Source organism: Epinephelus fuscoguttatus, linkage group LG10 (genome assembly GCF_011397635.1).
Source record: "Epinephelus fuscoguttatus linkage group LG10, E.fuscoguttatus.final_Chr_v1".
NCBI lineage: Eukaryota > Metazoa > Chordata > Actinopteri > Perciformes > Serranidae > Epinephelus > Epinephelus fuscoguttatus.
This window is the reverse complement of record NC_064761.1, coordinates 2,875,634-2,894,043: the sequence shown is the minus strand read 5'-3', so window position 1 is coordinate 2,894,043 and position 18,410 is coordinate 2,875,634. Positions and strand designations below refer to the sequence as shown.

General features: G+C 38.2%; 1 protein-coding gene across 6 annotated transcripts in view; it reads right to left on the bottom strand.

The window, feature by feature from the left end:
• The window catches only part of ect2 (epithelial cell transforming 2), a 100,455-nt gene extending 90,532 nt beyond the window's left edge, over positions 1-9,923 (bottom strand). For all 6 annotated transcript variants that reach the window (XM_049588014.1, XM_049588019.1, XM_049588016.1 and 3 more), the window contains exons 1-3: positions 9,592-9,923; positions 8,650-8,807; positions 2,394-2,473 (exon numbers count right to left, since the gene is read on the bottom strand). In XM_049588014.1, coding sequence (XP_049443971.1) covers positions 2,394-2,473; positions 8,650-8,782 — 213 coding nt within the window. In that variant the 5' untranslated portion in view covers positions 8,783-8,807; positions 9,592-9,923. The remainder of the gene's footprint in view (positions 1-2,393; positions 2,474-8,649; positions 8,808-9,591) is intronic.
• Positions 9,924-18,410: the final 8,487 nt, after the last annotated feature.

Genomic DNA, 18,410 nt, shown 5'->3' with positions numbered 1-18,410 from the left:
CTGTGTTCAACCAAAGGTTTCTTTATAAAGGAAGAAGCTCCGTTCTAAAACACCACTGTGTAATCGCAAACAAGTCCAATAGAACGATCCGCCTTCGCTCTAGCGATGCGACGAAACACTAGAGTTGAATTTCAGGAGTCACATTCTCCCAATTAAACTTCCATTCATACAATATAAGCTTATAAACTTACTGGTTTTGAACCAGTATTTGTATCAAGAAGGCTAACTTGTGAGAAGTAAGCACAAAAACCTTATCTCCACTGACAGGCAGGTGTGTGTGCGAGTGAGGGACAGAGAGAGCCAACACTCCAACATGCATCTTGAATGAGCAGTGCCACTAGCTCCCACCAGGCACAGGTGATACGCAGAGCCGTAAACTGAAAAGTAGAAAAATTAACCTGTAGACCGGCACATATACCTGGTCAAAAATATTGTCAGAGTTTAAACGATTAACTGTTAACTCTCCTCCTGCTCCTGTTCCTCCTCCTCCTCCAATCCTACTTCCCATGCGTGACAAATCACCAAAGTTTGCACAAATATCCAGTCCTATGCCAGATTTTCTCAGCTGCAAATACAAGTCAATAGTCTTGATGGTAGCACTAAAGCAAGCGTCTAAAGTAAAAAACTTTGAAAATTCACAACAAATCGACCGTAGGTGCTGCTACAGTTTTCACCAAAATGTAGCCCCAATACTGAAGAAACTTTTGTACATTTAAACATATTGCAAATTAGAAGTCCATCACTCTTGTTTTATTCAAAAACTGTAAAACTTCTTAAACTTGTATTTTCAGATTTTTGTCTTGATAACTGAATTTATGACAGGAAGCTATAGCATACCAATATTAGCAACATACACATGATTGAGAAGCCACAGTTGTGAGCCTTTGGCCCCTGTTAATAGAAAGCTAAACTATTAGCAACATTTTCTCTCAGTCTTTGAAAACACTTTGCCAATAAGTCTATTAAAACAATCCATTCACATTTTTAAGAAAGCTAATCTGAAGAGTATGTGTGTGTGTGAATGTATGTATTTGTACTTGTATGTTTGTATGTATATGTATATATGTACATACAGTATGTATGTGTATACATATGCGCGTGTGTGTGTGTGCGTGTATATGCATATATAAATAAGAAAAGAGTAATGTAAAAGGAAGAGGGAGATAAATAACTATTATTAATATTTTATGGAGAAGGGGCAGGATTAAATAAGTTGTACTTCTTCCCACCCCTTTTCGGACATGTAAGTGAAATTATTGAGCCGTTTTCTTTTTCTAAAATTGTCTTGATTGTCCATTTTTGTATTATTATTTCTGTTTTACTTGTTCATATATACGTTATATATCATCTGCATGTTCAGAATAAAAATCACTACTACTAAATCACTACTAATCTTAAATCTGCTAATACCAACTAATTTAGCGTCATTATTATATTTCTAATCTTTTGTCACTTTTAACTTACATCTTTCAAAGGCATCTGCGTATTGTGAACATAATTGTCATTTCTAATAACAACAAGCAAAATTTATGTGGACTCCTTATTTACACAAGTACTATGAGCAGTCAGAAGCAGTTGTTAATTTTGTCAGAACCTACGAAAAGTTCAGAGCTACTAACATATTGATGAATGCCAAAGTACACATAAATTTCCTTCAGCGAACAGTTAACACACAAATATGTTCTGCTCACGTTCCATAAATGAGACCTTATTAGTCCAACTAATCAGTTTTCACATTTTCATTATTGTTTAATGTATTTGTTTCGTCTAAAAAATGTAGAAGACACCGAAAAATGCCCATCACAAGTTTCCAGAGCCCAAGGCCAAAATGCTTAATGTGTCTTGGAACATTTATAAAAAGTGAAAAATATTAACAAAATAATAAGTGTTATTTTTATTGACCAATCATTCATTGCAGCTAGTTTAAATGTTATTACTTTCAATGTTTCACATGTCATGCGCTGATACATTTAAATGGCAGAAATGATTGCCATACCTAGTAGTAGTAAGTTACATGCTATGTACTGCAATATCATATACGTGCAACCAATATCGATGATGACATGAACAGGAAAAGTCCCCCCCTTCTCCACAAGTATGCAACCTGTTTTTATTTGTATTTCATTAGAGTCTAAACTGACATCTATGAGGGACTTCTGTATCCCATTTCATGCTAATTCAGGTGTATTTACCTCATGAGACAACAGCAGGGGCAAACCATCATTTTTTCACAGTTTGGACCCAGAAGCATCAATATCAACCTTCAGAACAGAGTTTCTATGTCCTACTTATCAAACAGAGAACAGCAGTGATTTTGACATGCTCAGATCGTGAAGGCCTGCCACCTTAATGGAGGCCAGTGGACCTTCAGGATTAATAGAGGAATGATATACCTGCAGTGCTTTGACCAGCGCTCCATTTCTGCCAGCTTCTCCCACCAGAACAACCCTTGTCTCCACTTTTGGCAGCATATCTAAGAGAAATGAAGAGCAACAGAGAGACAGAGTGAACAAGGAAGAAGAGGGTACGAGACATACAAAACTGGAAGATGGAATAAGGAAGAGGTTATCTCTAGGAGGTGATGAAGGTTTTCCTACATTTTGACTTACAGCAAAGGTTTACAGCCACAAATTTGCAATACATGCATCACTGATTAAGAGGAAGAAGGAGAACAGCTGCATAGAAATTGCATAGAGGAGGATTCATCTCCAAGTATTGTATGAAGCCAACATATGTTCCCTTTAGTGGAACTGAAGAACTCACTTTAATTCTCACATAAAAAGGACATGGCTCCTCATTGTATTTTAAATCCATTTTGACTTAATGTAATTAGCTTTATGAAATGAATGCAACAAAAAACAAACAAAAAAAACTGCCCTGAAATTAGCTTTTAAAAGAAAAGGTATCACTTTTAATGTGGATGTCCACTCAGCGCTGATAGGAAACTTGGTCGCTCAAAGCAATAAATTCCTTAGTGTGTGCCATATTGACCAAGAACTGAGTTTGCAGCGACAAAATGACATGAAAGTTACATTATCGGAAATTTGACATGAAATTATGACAACTTAAAACTGAATGTTTTATACACTATTTGTTCACTACACAACTATAACACAACTGTAGCCGAATCTAATGGCACAGTTTGCTATGGGGTCAATCAGTCTCATAATGAATGATCTCACGCAGGGTTTTTCACAAATGCATATGGTCTGGCAGTTGTATTTCGGACTCACTAATGCACATTATCTGTTTCGCAAATGCACACACTCTGGTTCACAAATATAATATGAGGCACACTTGTAATATAAATTCACAGATCATGCAAATCGTTGAATGTGCATTTACAAACTGCTTCTCATTTGTGAACCTCTCTACATTTGTGAGAGAAATCTGTGTGGTGAATTTTGAGACTCCCCTGACGTCGCAGGCCAACGAACATCACCATTGGCTGATAAATCTGTCAATCAAATTTATGATTCTGATTGACAGATTCATCAGTTAATCAGGTGTGTTCACTTTCAGCCAATCGTATGGCTCCTTACATTTTCTCCACACTTTTAAACCAATCGCAGAGCTACTGAGCTACTGTTTGGAGTATTCAAACAAGACGCGCTAGACTGAAACGTTGGACGAGACGTGGATCAATCTCAACTTGTAAGTAGCACATTTATCTTATTATCCCCTCGTTGTAAATCATGCAATGTTATGAGTTTTTATCTCTGATGGATTTTAGTGTACTATCAGGTAATTAATATCATTTCAACCAAAACAAAGAAAAGCGTAAAATTTCCAGAAAGGTAAGTGTCGCTTTAACTGCATGCCAAATTAATCAGAGCGCACAAGGCCTAATTGCCTCCAAAGTTAACTTGAGCACCTGCTTTTTTTACATTACATTTCTACATTACATCTCTTCCAGCAGAGAACACTGAGGGTAAAACAGCATCACCAATAAGTTCTAACAGCATATTCTCTGGTCTACCTCAGCTTAAAGCATAAAGATACTGAATCCGTCACCAAGTTAGTGTGTTGTTGCAAACAATGTGGGTTTCGTTAATCATTGGCAAACTTTCTGGGGAAAACCTGGTCTTATTAGGAGAGATGGCATTCATCTTACTTTGGATGGAGCTGCTCTCATATCTTCGGAACCTGGCCAAGTTTATTAGTAATTCAAAACCCTGACAACCCAGAGTTGAGACCAGGACTCAGAGTCGCAGTCCTACACGCTTCTCTGAGCTTCTAGTGCAGTTACCCAGCCATAGTTTTATACAAATGGTGTCTGTCCCCCGACCACCTAAATTATCGAAATCTAAAATTAAGCAAAGAGGAGTTGTGCATAACAACCTCATAAAAATTAAAACCTCTTCTGTGACAGAAAGACAAAACAGGAGAATTAAATGCAGATTGTTAAATATCAGGTCTCTATCATCGAAAGCAGTGTTTGTAAACGATTTAATATTTGTTAATTATATTGATTTACTCAGCCTTACTGAAACCTGGCTGTGTCAAGACGAATATGTTAGTCTAAATGAATCCACTCCTCCCAGTCATAACAATACCCGCATTCCTCGAGGTAGCGGCCGAGGAGGGGGTGTTGCAGCCATTTTTAATTCTAGTCTGTTAATCAGCCTTAAACCTAAACTAGATTATAATTCATTTGAAAGTCTTGTTCTTAGTCTTTTACATCCGACGTGGAAAACCTCGCAGCCACTTTTATTTGTTATAGTGTACCGTGCTCCAGGCCCGTATTCTGAATTTGTATCTGAATTCTCAGAGTTTTTATCCAGTTTAGTTCTCAAATCAGATAAAGTTATTATTGCAGGTGATTTTAACATTCATGTTGACGTTGATAATGACTCCCTGGCTACCGCGTTTATCTCATTATTAGACTCCACTGGCTTCAGTCAGGGTGTAAATAAATCCACTCACTGTTTTAACCATACCCTCGATCTAGTTCTGACGTATGGAATTGAAATTGATAACTTAACAGTCTTTCCATAGAATCCCTTGCTATCGGATCATTATTTGATTATTTTGATTTCTTTTTACTCAATTACACGCCACTCAGCTACAGTTACTATACTAGATGTTTATCAGATAGTGCTGTCGCAAAATTTAAGGAACCGCAGTGATTTCTTCATCTAAATCAACAACGTGTCCCTTAGACCCCTTCCCAACTAGGCTACTTAAGGAGGTCTTACCTTTAGTTAACACTCACTAATTAGACATGATCAATATATTAACAGGCTATGTACCACAGTCTTTTAAGGTAGCTGTAATTAAACCTCTCCTAAAAAAGCCCACCCTGGATCCAGAGGTGTTAGCCAACCATAGACCAATATCTAATCTTCCCTTTCTTTCAAAGATCCTTGAGACAGTAGTTGCAGACCAGCTGTGTGATTTTCTCCATGATAATAAGTTATTTGAGGAATTTCAGTCAGGATTTAGAGTGCATCATAGCACTAGTTAAAATTACAAATGATCTTTTGATTGCTTCAGACAAAGGACTCATCTCTGTACTTGTTTTATTAGATCTTAGTGCAGCATTTGACACAATTGACCATCAAATTCTGCTACAGAGACTGGAGCATTTAATTGGCCTAAAAGTGTCTGCACAAAGCTGGTTTAAATCTTATTTATCTGATCATTTTCAGTTTGTTCACATTCATAATGAGTCATCCTTACGTACTAAAGTTTGTTTTGGAGTTCCACAAGGTTCTGTGTTCAGACCAATCCTATTCACTCTATATGCTTCCTTTAGGTAATATCATTAGAAATCGCTCTGTAAATTTCCTTTGTTATGTGGATGATACAAATATCGATGAAGCCAGAAGAAACTAATCAATTAATTAAACTTCATAATTGCCTTAAAGACATAAAAACCTGGATGAGCACCAATTTCCTGATGTTAAATTTAGACAAAACTGAAGTTATTGTTCTTGGCCCCAAACAACTCAGAGACTCTTTATCTGATGATATAGTTTCTCTAGATGGCATTGCTCTGGCCTCTAGCACTACCGTAAGAAACCTCGGAGTAATATTTGACCAAGATTTGTCTTTTAATTCTCATTTAAAACAAATCTCACAGACTGCATTTTTTCATCTGCATAATATTGCGAAAATTAGGCCTGTCCTGACCCGAAAAGATGCAAAAAAAATTGGTCCACGCTTTTGTTATCTCTAGGCTGGATTACTGTAACTCCCTATTATCAGGTAGCTCTAATAAGTCTTTAAAAACTCTCCAGCTAATTCAGAATGCAGTGGCACATGTACAAACAGGAACTAAGAAACAAGATCATATTTCTCCTGTTTTAGCTTCTCTGCACTGGCTCCCTGTAAAATCCAGAACTGAATTTACAATCCTACTGTTAACTTATAAAGCTCTAAATGGTCAGGCTCCATCATATCTTAGAGAGCTCATAGTGCCATATTATCCCACCAGAACACTGCGCTCTGAGAATGCAGGGTTACTTCTGGTCCCTAAAGTCTCCAAAAGTAGATCAGGAGCCAGAGCCTTCAGCTATCAGGCTCCTCTCCTGTGGAATCATCTTCCTGTTGCTGTCCAGGAGGCAGACACCGTCTCCACATGTAAGACTAGACTTAAGACTTTCCACTTTGATCAAGCTTATAGTTAGGGCTGGCTCAGGCTTGCCTTGTACCAGCCCCTAGTTAGGCTGACTTAGGCCTATTCTGCCGGGGGACCTCCGATAATACACCGTTCTCGCTCGCTCACTCTCTCTCTGTCTCTCTCTCTCACTCTCTGCATCTTGCTAACTCGGCTTATTCTCCAGAGCCTTTGTGCTCCACTCTCTCGCAGTTTAACTTATATCGCAGTAGTGCCTGGATAGTGTGACGTGTGTGGTTGTGCTGCTGCCACGGTCCTGCCAGATGCCTCCTGCTGCTGTTATCATTAGTCACACTTCTACTGTTATTATACACATATGATTATTGTCACATATGTATACTATCAGATATTAATATATACTTTCAACGTATTGTACCACAATAGTCGGAATAATAATTATAATATTATTACTTTTATTATCGTTGTTGTAAGCTACTGTCATAATCGTCTGTCCTGCATCTCTCTGTTTTTCCTTATCCGCTGCAAGGGTCCTAAGGACAGAGGGATGTCGTGTGCTGTAAAGCCCTGTGATGCAAACTGTGATTTGTGATATTGGACTTTATAGATAAATTGAAATTGAAATTGAAAACTGAAATTGTTGTTCACTACCCAAGTCTGATTGTAACACTAGACTACAGACATTATCTTCAGTTCAACTTTCAGCTGACTTAAGCAGTTTAGGTAACAGATACTCCACATTCCTGCTGTTATTTCAGACATGTGAACTAACCATAGACAACAGTCTAATTCATGGACTCACAGTGGTGTGCTGCTGCAGAGTGAATACAGTGAAAACACTGAAAAGGATATTTCCAGTTAAAAAAAATTAAATAAATAAAAAAAAATTTAATGATGTTTTTGGCCTGGCAGCCTGCCAGGGGAAACACTGATTTTATCAGACCCCCGCCAAGACAGTCCTGGACCAAAGACTGTATTATGTGTACAAAACATTACACAGCATTAAAATGCTTCTATCAGGAGCTTCTTGATGTGGATCATTTGTTTCTATTTGGCCGCATATTTCTTTGATCCAGCACCCACTCCATTAGACACAGCTTTGTGTCCTTTTTTTGTTACCCTTTTTTATGTAAGTGAGAACCTGTTCAGCTTTTCCCTGCTTTTTTTATGGTATCTGTGTATTGCTCTCAATTAGTCCACAGTGTTCTTTGGTGTCCAAGACCAATGACAACTCCCACACAGATGAGAGAGAGAGGCGTGAGTATGTTAACATTGACTGTCACGGACAGTGATGCACACACCCACATGGTCTTCACACAGACCATGCTGAGCCGTAAAATAAGGGCCCTGCAATAAGTCCTTCATTCAGGTAATAGAGTTCAGCACTGTTTAAACCATTTTAGAGAGGTGTTGACTGATTCAACTTCATGGTCATTTTGGAGGCTGTAGTTTGTGTTTGATGGTATTGTGTAACACCAAGATGTGTTTCTGATATTTTGTCCTTATATATCCATGAGAGTAGACTACAAATAGAGAATAGGCAACAGCATCATGACGCATTGCATTCTGGGTAGTAGCATCCATTCTTTAGGACACGCCTCTTTAACAGAGACAAAAACAAGAATGGACCAGTCAAAGAGCAAGTATAATATTCCCTAAGAGAGAAGCTGAACAAGAAAGCAGATTAGCGCTACTTTGCTAAATCTAAGGATGCAAACAGCCCTGATTTGTACAAACTAGTGATGTGGTCAGGTATTTGGGTAAGCTTGTTAGAAATATTGCAGGTTTCGGCTGGGTCATAAAAGTGACAAAGCAGTGTTATGAATAAATCATTATAACTTTCGGAGATGTGCAATAATCCATCTTCAATCTACCCCCCTTGTGTGCCTTTCTGTTAGAGTACTAGCATTATGGGTTGCACTTAAATAAAAAAAAAATCTGATTTTTACACATTAGAGTATAATCTCTGCTGAAACTGAAAGTGTATGGGTATTTAGAGAGGAGGAGGAGGAGGAGGAGGAAGAGGAGAAGGGACAGAAGAAAAAAAATGGTAAGCCATGCAGACTGACCTTCCCCATCTTCACATGCCATGCCCAGAAATACATGGTCCTTGGTGGTTTCGGCGATCCTGGAATCATAGACCGAAGAATCCACGAGCAGACTCCGAGCTGTCCCTAAAGTCACTATGCTGCTGTCAGCCATGGCAGCAACTTATGGAGGCACCAAACTGTCCAAGTTATCAAAAGTTACAGGAAACGAACAGAGAGGGGCACAGAGGGAGAACATGGCAAGGCAGAGAGGAGAGAGAAAGTAAAGCAATAAGGAAGAAAAGAAGATGGGTGATAACTGTCAAACTAAAGGCAAGAGATACAACTTGGTATGATTTCACACACAAATACTACCCAAGTCTGACAACTGGAGAGAAAGCAACATATTTGTGAACTCTGATAACTTTGATATAACTAGGCAAGGTGAAAAAGAAGTTTATACTGAAACTTTCAATTTGTTTGGTTGTTTACATAACCGCAGCCATACAACAGCATCTAGTGGGCTTCATAAAAATACCTGTCATTGCAAATAAGTTGTGCAAGTGCAGTAAATCTCAGACTGAGATAAACACTCATGGCTAAAACAAAGTACAAGGTACTGTGGTATAAACGTAAAACAAGCAATGAAGGTACACTTTTTCTTATAATTAAATAGTTACACTAATCAGGTTGATACCAAAAGCAATTAACGGCACTTTGAACTCGCTCGTGTTTAAGACATGCTTTGTGTAAAACAATAGGCAAAAAGACTTGCATGATAAGGCCAACCGGGGGAATAACTTTAGGGATAGCCTGTATCCAACTTCATTTAACAATAGCAAAGTTAACGTTTGCTGCTTTCACCAAGGCAATTTCCTTTGCCTAACGTCACAGAGGCTAACTTAGCTAAGCTAACGTTAAGTGCTTTATATGGTGCGTTTTCAACAGCACAATGAGGTCAAAATCAAAGTAAACCAAACTTACCGACTATTTTGGTGGCCGGTACCTTAGATAAAGGAATAAAAGTAAGGGCAACGAGAGGAGCTAAACTAGCTGTCAGCTAGTTAATTTCACTAAGCTCTCTGGCTAACTTAGCTAACTTCCGAGCTAGTAAGTCAACAATAACGTTACAATAAAGAATTCCTGAACATTCCTCGTCGGTCCTAACTCAGAAAATCTGTAACATCTCTACGTTGTATCTCAAGTCCGTCGTCAATGCATGCTGCCCTTGTGCGTGAGAAATAGTCCAAATAAACGAAATGTGTTTGCTTTAGGTTGTTGACAGCTAGCTACTTCATAGAAGTCCCGACTAGGTGGCTGCCTGCTGTTAGAGCTCAATTCAAAAAGCAAGGCAAACAACGGTGCGGCGCGCTGATTGGGCAAGAGTGACGGACAGCCAGCGGCTTCCGTTCGGCGAGGTCGGTGATTGGTCCGTTCATTCAAATCACGATGCTCACTGCTGGGATCTTCGGATACTGTCGGGTTTTTTCTACTTTTCGAGACCAGAAAACAACGAGAGCTGATGTCTTTACGTCCCTAAATTTAATTTTACATAATCTAGTGTAATTCTGCCAGCGTGACGCATCAGAACGGCCACGCCAACCAAAATATATAGCGACGCCATTCTCAGCTTATATCTACTCCTATACTTTATCAGCCTTTACATACTATCATGCAACTTAAACACACACACACACACACACACACACACAAAGGTCCTTCCACTTCTCCTACACGGTAGCAAGACAAACAGACGAGAGCTGATGGGGGTGGGTTTGCCTCTTTTTTTAAAATTGTTATTATTATTATTATTATTATTATTATGCATGTCTTTATGCATTGATTATGCATTTGTGATTTTCTGTGTCTTTAAAGTTAGTTTGTGTCTCTTTGTAGTTATTTGGGTCTCTTATTGGATGTAGTTGTAGCCTCCTCCATTCTACAAACAAATAAAAATATTTAGATTAGAACATAAACAATAAAATGGTAAATAACATAGAGAAATATATTTAAAAAGTTGCACTATAGGAAGAGTATACATATAACTTTATATATAGATATATATATATATATAGGCCTACTACTCAAAAAATTAAGGGAACACTTAAAACACACATCAGGTCTTGATGAATGACGTGTTGAAAATCTTCACTGATGTACATTGTATGATTTGTTGAGAACAAAATGACTTCACATAAGGAGTTGCCATCCTGGAGGAGCTGAACTACCTATGCAACCTGATTGGGCTGCAGGTACCACCCGTACCACCTCATGCTGCCAGTGGTGACGAGGAGCAGAACACAAAACTAAAGAAGAATCAGTAAGGAAGGATAAGGAGAGAGCAAATGTCTGTGACCACCACATGCAAAACCATTCTCTTTTTTGGGGTTGTCTTGCTTTTGCCTCTTTATTGCACATGTTGTCACTTTCATTTGCACCAAAGCAGGTGAAACTGATTCACAATCACTTGTGCTTCCTTTTGAATGAAAGTCAGAACATAGTGAATGAAAGTCAGAATATAGTGAATGAAAGTCAGAATATATCTAATGAAAGTCAGAATACAGTGTATGAAACTTGAGAATAGTGGTTTGATATCACAACAGTGACAAACAATGCTGAGGCTTGGGGCAAACATTATCATTACCTGGCTGTTTATTATGATGGGTCTGGGAAGTATGGATGCTGCTCTGCAGGGCGCTCAATTTGCAGACATTAGCTGTGGTGGCGTTGACAACAAGGGAAGAGGAATAGGGAGGGACAGGGGCTCGATTCAGATACAGCTGTTGCACATATAACACACATTTGCAGTTGAGACTTTGCTTCAAGCTTTGGGAACTAAGTGAAACTAAGTGGAAACTAAGTGAGCCTTCCCACACATAAGTAAGGCAGAAAACTTGCACCCTTGAATGGGAAACTTGCTCTTGTTATGGTGTTTGTTAATCTGCGGGGTTAGTGTAATGAGAAGACTATTTCTATTATAGGAATTGGCAAAATTTGTAAATGGGCTGTAGGCCTATATATTTTTTTTATATATATATATTTACGACTGCGCTGTTTCGGTGTTTGGTTATTAAGTAGGCCTATCACTCTTATTTAAGAAAATTTGTCAATGTTGTTGCAAAAAACAATTATTAAAATGCGTTTTATGATTTAAAAAGTAGGCTAACTTCTTTTCATTGAAATTGAGAAACCGACCAACTGGCTGTAAATTAAATGCTGAGTGTTAATAGTTTAATTCATTAAAATTTGCCAATGTGGCGTATATTAGGCTATTACATGGCTTGCTGATGGAACTAGTCTTACTTTTACTTTTAATGAATAGGATTGGAAATCTGCCAATGTGGCTGGATATTGTAAATGTGCTGTAGACATATTGTTTAGGCTATTTGCTTTGTTGTTGTTGTTGTTTTTAGCCTTGTAGTCTATTTGGTCCTAGTGGCAAATTGGTTGGTGCTTATTTTAGGACATTTTTGTTTATGTCTGTCTTTATTTCCCAAATTGTAAATTAGAATATTTTGAGGGTGTCACAACAAATTAGATTATGTTTTCTATGATTCTGTTATTTGTGTGTATGTTTGTATGGGTATTTGCATGTCTGTTGTGTCTCTTGTCTAATACTAGTCTTCATATGCAAGGGAAGGAAATAATAAACTACCAAAAATACTATGCAGAGTTTGGATGGTTTACCAAGAAAGGGACTGAGAATGGCACATATCATGTAGTCTAAGGAATAAAGTTACTGATATTGCTGAGATTTTATCTAAAGGTGTTCATGTATTAGCATTATCTGAAACTCACTTGGATGATACAATTAATGACTCGGTAGTTAGTGTTCATGGATATAGCCTACCATATTTAGGAGGGACAGAAATGCATTTTGAGGTGGTGTTGCAGCCTATTTTAAGTCTCACATACCAGCTAAAATAAGATATGATTTAATGTCCGCTGACACTGAAGCACTTTGGATACAAGTTCATTTACCTAATTTGAGGCCTCTGCTGATAGGCTGCTGCTACAGACCTCCGAATGCACGGGTAAATTATTTGGATGTAATATATGCGATGCTTGATGAAGTGTGTGATCTTGATTATGAGATTCATATATTAGCTGATTTGAATATTTATTGGAATATGGATGGCTGTCCACTCAGAGATAAGCTATTGGCTGTGGCCAATTTAATGCAAATTGTTGACAAGCCAACAAGAGTGTGTGTAACGATTTTTGGTGCTGCAACAGCAACTTGTATTGACCATGTGTTCACTAACTTTAGTCATTTCTTTCTAAGCAGTTATCTATTCCAGTGGGGTTTAGTGGTCACAATTTGATTGCTCAAGTTAGGAAAACGAAGGTTCCAAAAGCAGGACCTAAAGTTTTCAGAAGGTCATTGAAGTTGTTTAGTGAAGAGGCATTTGTAGAGGATGTTGAAAATGTATGCTGGGAATCTGTACTTGTGAAGCAGGATCCAGATGATGCCCTGGGTGACTTTAATACATTGTACATTGTTACATCTCTAACAAGTGTTAGAGAAACATGCCCCTCTAAGGAAATATACTGTGAGTAGCAAACAGTGGCTGGACAGAACTGAGAAAACTAATGATGGTAAGAGATGATGCAAAAAAAGTTGCTGTTCAGTCAGGCCTTCAGTCGGACTGGCAAAATTATATGAATTTAAGAAATTATGTAACTGCTGCTAACAAAAAGAAAAAGCATTTGTTCTATTCACCTAAAATCAAAGACGTGAAGAATGATAAGAAAAAACTATGGAATGTAATGAACGGCATAATGGGTTATATGCCCGGATCAAATCCTGCTTATCTTGAGGTGGACGGTAAATTCATATCAAAGCCTTTAAATATAGCTAACTATTTTAATGATTATTTTTATGATAAGGTTAATAATTTGAGAAGGGTGGTGGTGTGGTGGTTAGCACTCTCGCCTCACAGCAAGAGGGTTGCCGGTTTGATCCCGGGCGTGGGAGCCCTTCTGTGCGGAGTTTGCATGTTCTCCCCGTGTCAGCGTGGGTTCTCTCCGGGCACTCCGGCTTCCTCCCACAGTCCAAAGACATGCAGATTGGGGACTAGGTTAATTGATAACTCTAAATTGTCCGTATAGGTGTGAATGTGAGCGTGAATGGTTGTTTGTCTCTATGTGTCAGCCCTGCGATAGTCTGGCGACCTGTCCAGGGTGTACCCTGCCTCTCGCCCGATGTCAGCTGGGATAGGCTCCAGCTCCCCCCGCGACCCTCAAGAGGATGAAGCGGTTAGAAGATGAATGAATGAATGAATAATTTGAGAAGAAATATGACACATGTAAATGATGATGTCTCAATAATATTAATTAAGAATTTAATAATGATAAATAAAAATTGCGAATTTAACATCGAAAAGGTGACAATCAATAAGGTTATTAGGCTTCTGTATAAAGGTAAGGATAGTCCACCAGGTGTGGATAACCTTGATGCTAAATTTCTCAGTATTGCTGCTGATTCAATTGCTGTTCCTGTGTGCTATATTTTTAATTTATGTATTGAGAAAGGTGTTTACCCAAAGGCTTGGAAAACTGCCAGAGTTATACCATTACGAAAGAATCCTGCGGCATCTTTCTCTGGGGTGAACTGCCGACCTACTAGTTTGTTACCTGCTCTAGGAAAAGTAATGGAGAGAATTATTTTTGAACAAATTCAATATTATTTTGATAATAACAAGTTAAATAATGATTTTCAACATGCATTTAGACTGATGCACTCCACATGTACAGCTCTGACACAAATGACAGATGAATAGCGTATGGATATGGATAATGGATAATGGAAATTAGTGGGTGTCGTTCTTCTTGATTTTAGTGCTGCATTTGATGTTATTAATCATCCTTTGTTATTAGGAAAGCTCAAACAGTATGGTTTTAGTTTGTCTGCAATGAAACTGATGCAGAGCTATTTGTCATATAGGAGTCAAGCTGTTTATTTTAATGGTAGTTTGTCAGATATTAAATATATGTATTGATTGTGGGGTACCCCACGGGAGCTGTCTTGGACCTTTATTATTTTCCATTTTTGTGAATGATCTCCCACTTGTTCTTGATAAGACTAGAACTGCAATGTATGCAGATGATTGTACAATATATGCAGCAGATTCATCAACAGTTAGGTTAAATAAAAAGTTACAGCAGGATTTAAGTTTAGTGTCAGAATGGGTAACTAAAAATAAACTGGTTTTGAATGTGGGGAAAACTAAATCTATTGTTATTGGGTCAAGGTATCCACTGAGAGATGAACCTGTTTTGATATTAAAAATTGAAAACATTCCTATTGAACAAGTTTATGGGACTAAACTTCAAGGCATAACTGTAGATCAGCACTTGACATGGTCTAAACATATTGATCATATTGTAAGTAAAATAGGAAGAGGGGTCTCAATGGTAAGAAGAGTGTTAGATAAACGTAGATTCAGTAAGATTGTTATTCACGTCGGCGGAAATGACACCCGGTTACGCCAGTTGGAGGTCACTAAAATTAATATTGCCTCGGTGTGTGAATATGCAAAAACGATGTCAGACTCCGTAGTTTTCTCTGGACCCCTCCCAAATCTGACCAGTGATGACATGTTTAGCCGCATGTCATCATTTAATCGCTGGCTGTCCAGGTGGTGTCCAGCAAACGATGTGGGTTTCGTTAATCATTGGCAAACTTTCTGGGGAAAACCTGGTCTTATTAGGAGAGACGGCATTCATCCCACTTTGGATGGAGCTGCTCTCATTTCTAGGAACCTGGCAAATTTTTATTAGTAATTCAAATCCCTGACAACCCAGAGTTGAGATCAGGACTCAGAGTTGCAGTCCTATATGCCTCTCTGAGCTTCTAGTTCAGTTACCCAGCCATAGTTTTCATAATTTTATACAAACGGTGTCTGTCCCCCGACTATCTTAATTATTTAAATCCAATATTAAACAAAGAGGAGTTGTGCATAACAACCTCACAAAAATTAAAACCTCTTTTGTGACAGAAAGACAAAACAGGAGAATTAAATGCGGACTGTTGAATATCAGGTCTCGATCGTCTAAAGCAGTGTTAGTAAACAAATTAATTTCAGACAATCATACTCATACTCACCGAAACCTGGCTGTGTCCAGATGAATATGTTAGTCTAAATGAATCCACTCCTCCCAGTCATAATAATAACCACATTCATCGAGGCAGCGGCTGAGGAGGGGGAGTCGCAGCCATTTTTAATTCTAGTCTGTTAATCAGCCCTAAACCTAAACTAGATTATAGTTCATTTGAAAGCCTCGTTCTTAGTCTTTTACATCAGACCTGGAAAACCTCGCAGCCACTTTTATTTGTTATAGTGTACCATGCTCCTGGCCTGTATTCTGAATTTGTATCTGAATTCTCAGAGTTTTTATCCAGTTTAGTTCTTAAATCAGATAAAGTTATTATTGTAGGCGATTTTAACATTCATGTCGACGTGGATAATGACTCCCTGGCTACCGCGTTTATCTCATTATTGGACTCCATTGGCTTCAGTCAGGGTGTACATGAACCCACTCACCGTTTTAACCATAACCTCAATCTAGTTCTTACATATGGAATTGAAATGGATGACCTAACAGTCTTTCCACAGAATCCCTTGCTATCGGATCATTATTTTATTACTTTTGATTTCTTTTTACTCGATTACACGCCACTCAGCAACAGTTACTATACTAGATGTTTATCAGATAGTGCTGTCTCAAAATTTAAGGAAATGATTACTCCATCGTTAAATTCAATACCAAGTCCTTCAGTAACAGAGGTTTCCCGTACCGACTTTAACCTCTCCCGTATTTATCATCTTGTCGATAGCACCGTAGGCTTGCTGCGAACAACACTCGACTCTGTAGCTCCTCTTAAAAAGAAGTTAACAAAGCAAAGAAAGTTCGCTCCTTGGTACAACTCTCAAACCGGTAAGTTAAAGCAAAAATCGCGAAAATTTGAAAGGAATTGGCGATTAATCAAACTGTAAGAATCTCGTTTAATCTGGGCAGACAGTCTCAAAACGTATAAGAGGGGCCTCCGCAATGCCAGAGCAAACTATTACTCAGCTTTAATAAAAGAAAACAAAAATAACCCAGGTTTCTTTTCAGCACTGTAGCCAGGCTGACTGAGAGTCAAAGCTCTATTGAGTCTTGTATTCCTTTAGGCCTTAGCAGTAATGATTTTATGAGCATTTTTAATGACAAAATTCTAACTATTAGAGGCAAAATTCATGACCTCCTGTCCTCAGATAGTACCTATCTAACCTCAAATACAGCTGTAAGACCTAATATATATCTAGATTGCTTCTCCCCGATTTCTCTTCAAGAATTGGCCGCAGTGATTTCTTCATCTAAATCATCAACGTGTCCCTTAGACCCCATCCCAACTGGGCTACTTAAGGAGGTCTTACCTTTAGTTAACACTCACTAATTAGACATGATCAATATATTAACAGGCTATGTACCACAGGATTTTAAGGTAGCTGTAATTAAACCTCTCCTAAAAAAGCCCACCCTGGATCCAGAGGTGTTAGCCAACTATAGACCAATATCTAATCTTCCCTTTCTTTCAAAGATCCTTGAGACAGTAGTTGCAGACCAGCTGTGTGATTTTCTCCATGATAATAAGTTATTTGAGGAATTTCAGTCAGGATTTAGAGTGCATCATAGCACTAGTTAAAATTACAAATGATCTTTTGATTGCTTCAGACAAAGGACTCATCTCTGTACTTGTTTTATTAGATCTTAGTGCAGCATTTGACACAATTGACCATCAAATTCTGCTACAGAGACTGGAGCATTTAATTGGCCTAAAAGTGTCTGCACTAAGCTGGTTTAAATCTTATTTATCTGATCATTTTCAGTTTGTTCACATTCATAATGAGTCATCCTTACGTACTAAAGTTTGTTTTGGAGTTCCACAAGGTTCTGTGTTCGGACCAATCCTATTTACTCTATGTATGCTTCCTTTAGGTAACATCATTAGAAATCACTCTGTAAATTTCCATTGTTATGCGGATGATACACAGTTGTATTTATCTATGAAGCCAGAAGAAAGTAATCAATTAACTAAACTCGATAACTGCCTTAAAGACATAAAAACCTGGATGAGCACCAATTTCCTGATGTTAAATTCAGACAAAACTGAAGTTATTGTTCTTGGCCTGAAACAACTCAGAGACTCTTTATCTGATGACATAGTTTCTCTAGATGGCATTGCTCTGGCCTCTAGCACTACCGTAAGAAACCTCGGAGTAACATTTGATCAAGATTTGTCTTTTAATTCTCATTTAAAACAAAACTCACGGACTGCATTTTTTCATCTGCGTAATATTGCGAAAATTAGGCCTATCTTGACCCGAAAAGATGCAGAAAAATTGGTCCACGCTTTTGTTACTTCAAGGCTGGATTACTGTAACTCTCTATTATCAGGTAGCTCTAATAAGTCTTTAAAAACTCTCCAGCTAATTCAGAATGCAGCAGCACGTGTACTAACAGGAACTAAGAAACGTGATCATATTTCTCCTGTTTTAGCTTCTCTGCACTGGCTCCCTGTAAAATCCAGAATTGAATTTAAAATCCTACTGTTAACTTATAAAGCTCTAAATGGTCAAGCTCTGTCATATCTTAGAGAGCTCATAGTGCCATATTATCCCACCAGAACACTGCGCTCTGAGAATGCAGGGTTACTCGTGGTCCCTAAAGTCTCCAAAAGTAGATCAGGAGCCAGAGCCTTCAGCTATCAGGCTCCTCTCCTGTGGAATCATCTTCCTGTTGCTGTCCAGGAGGCA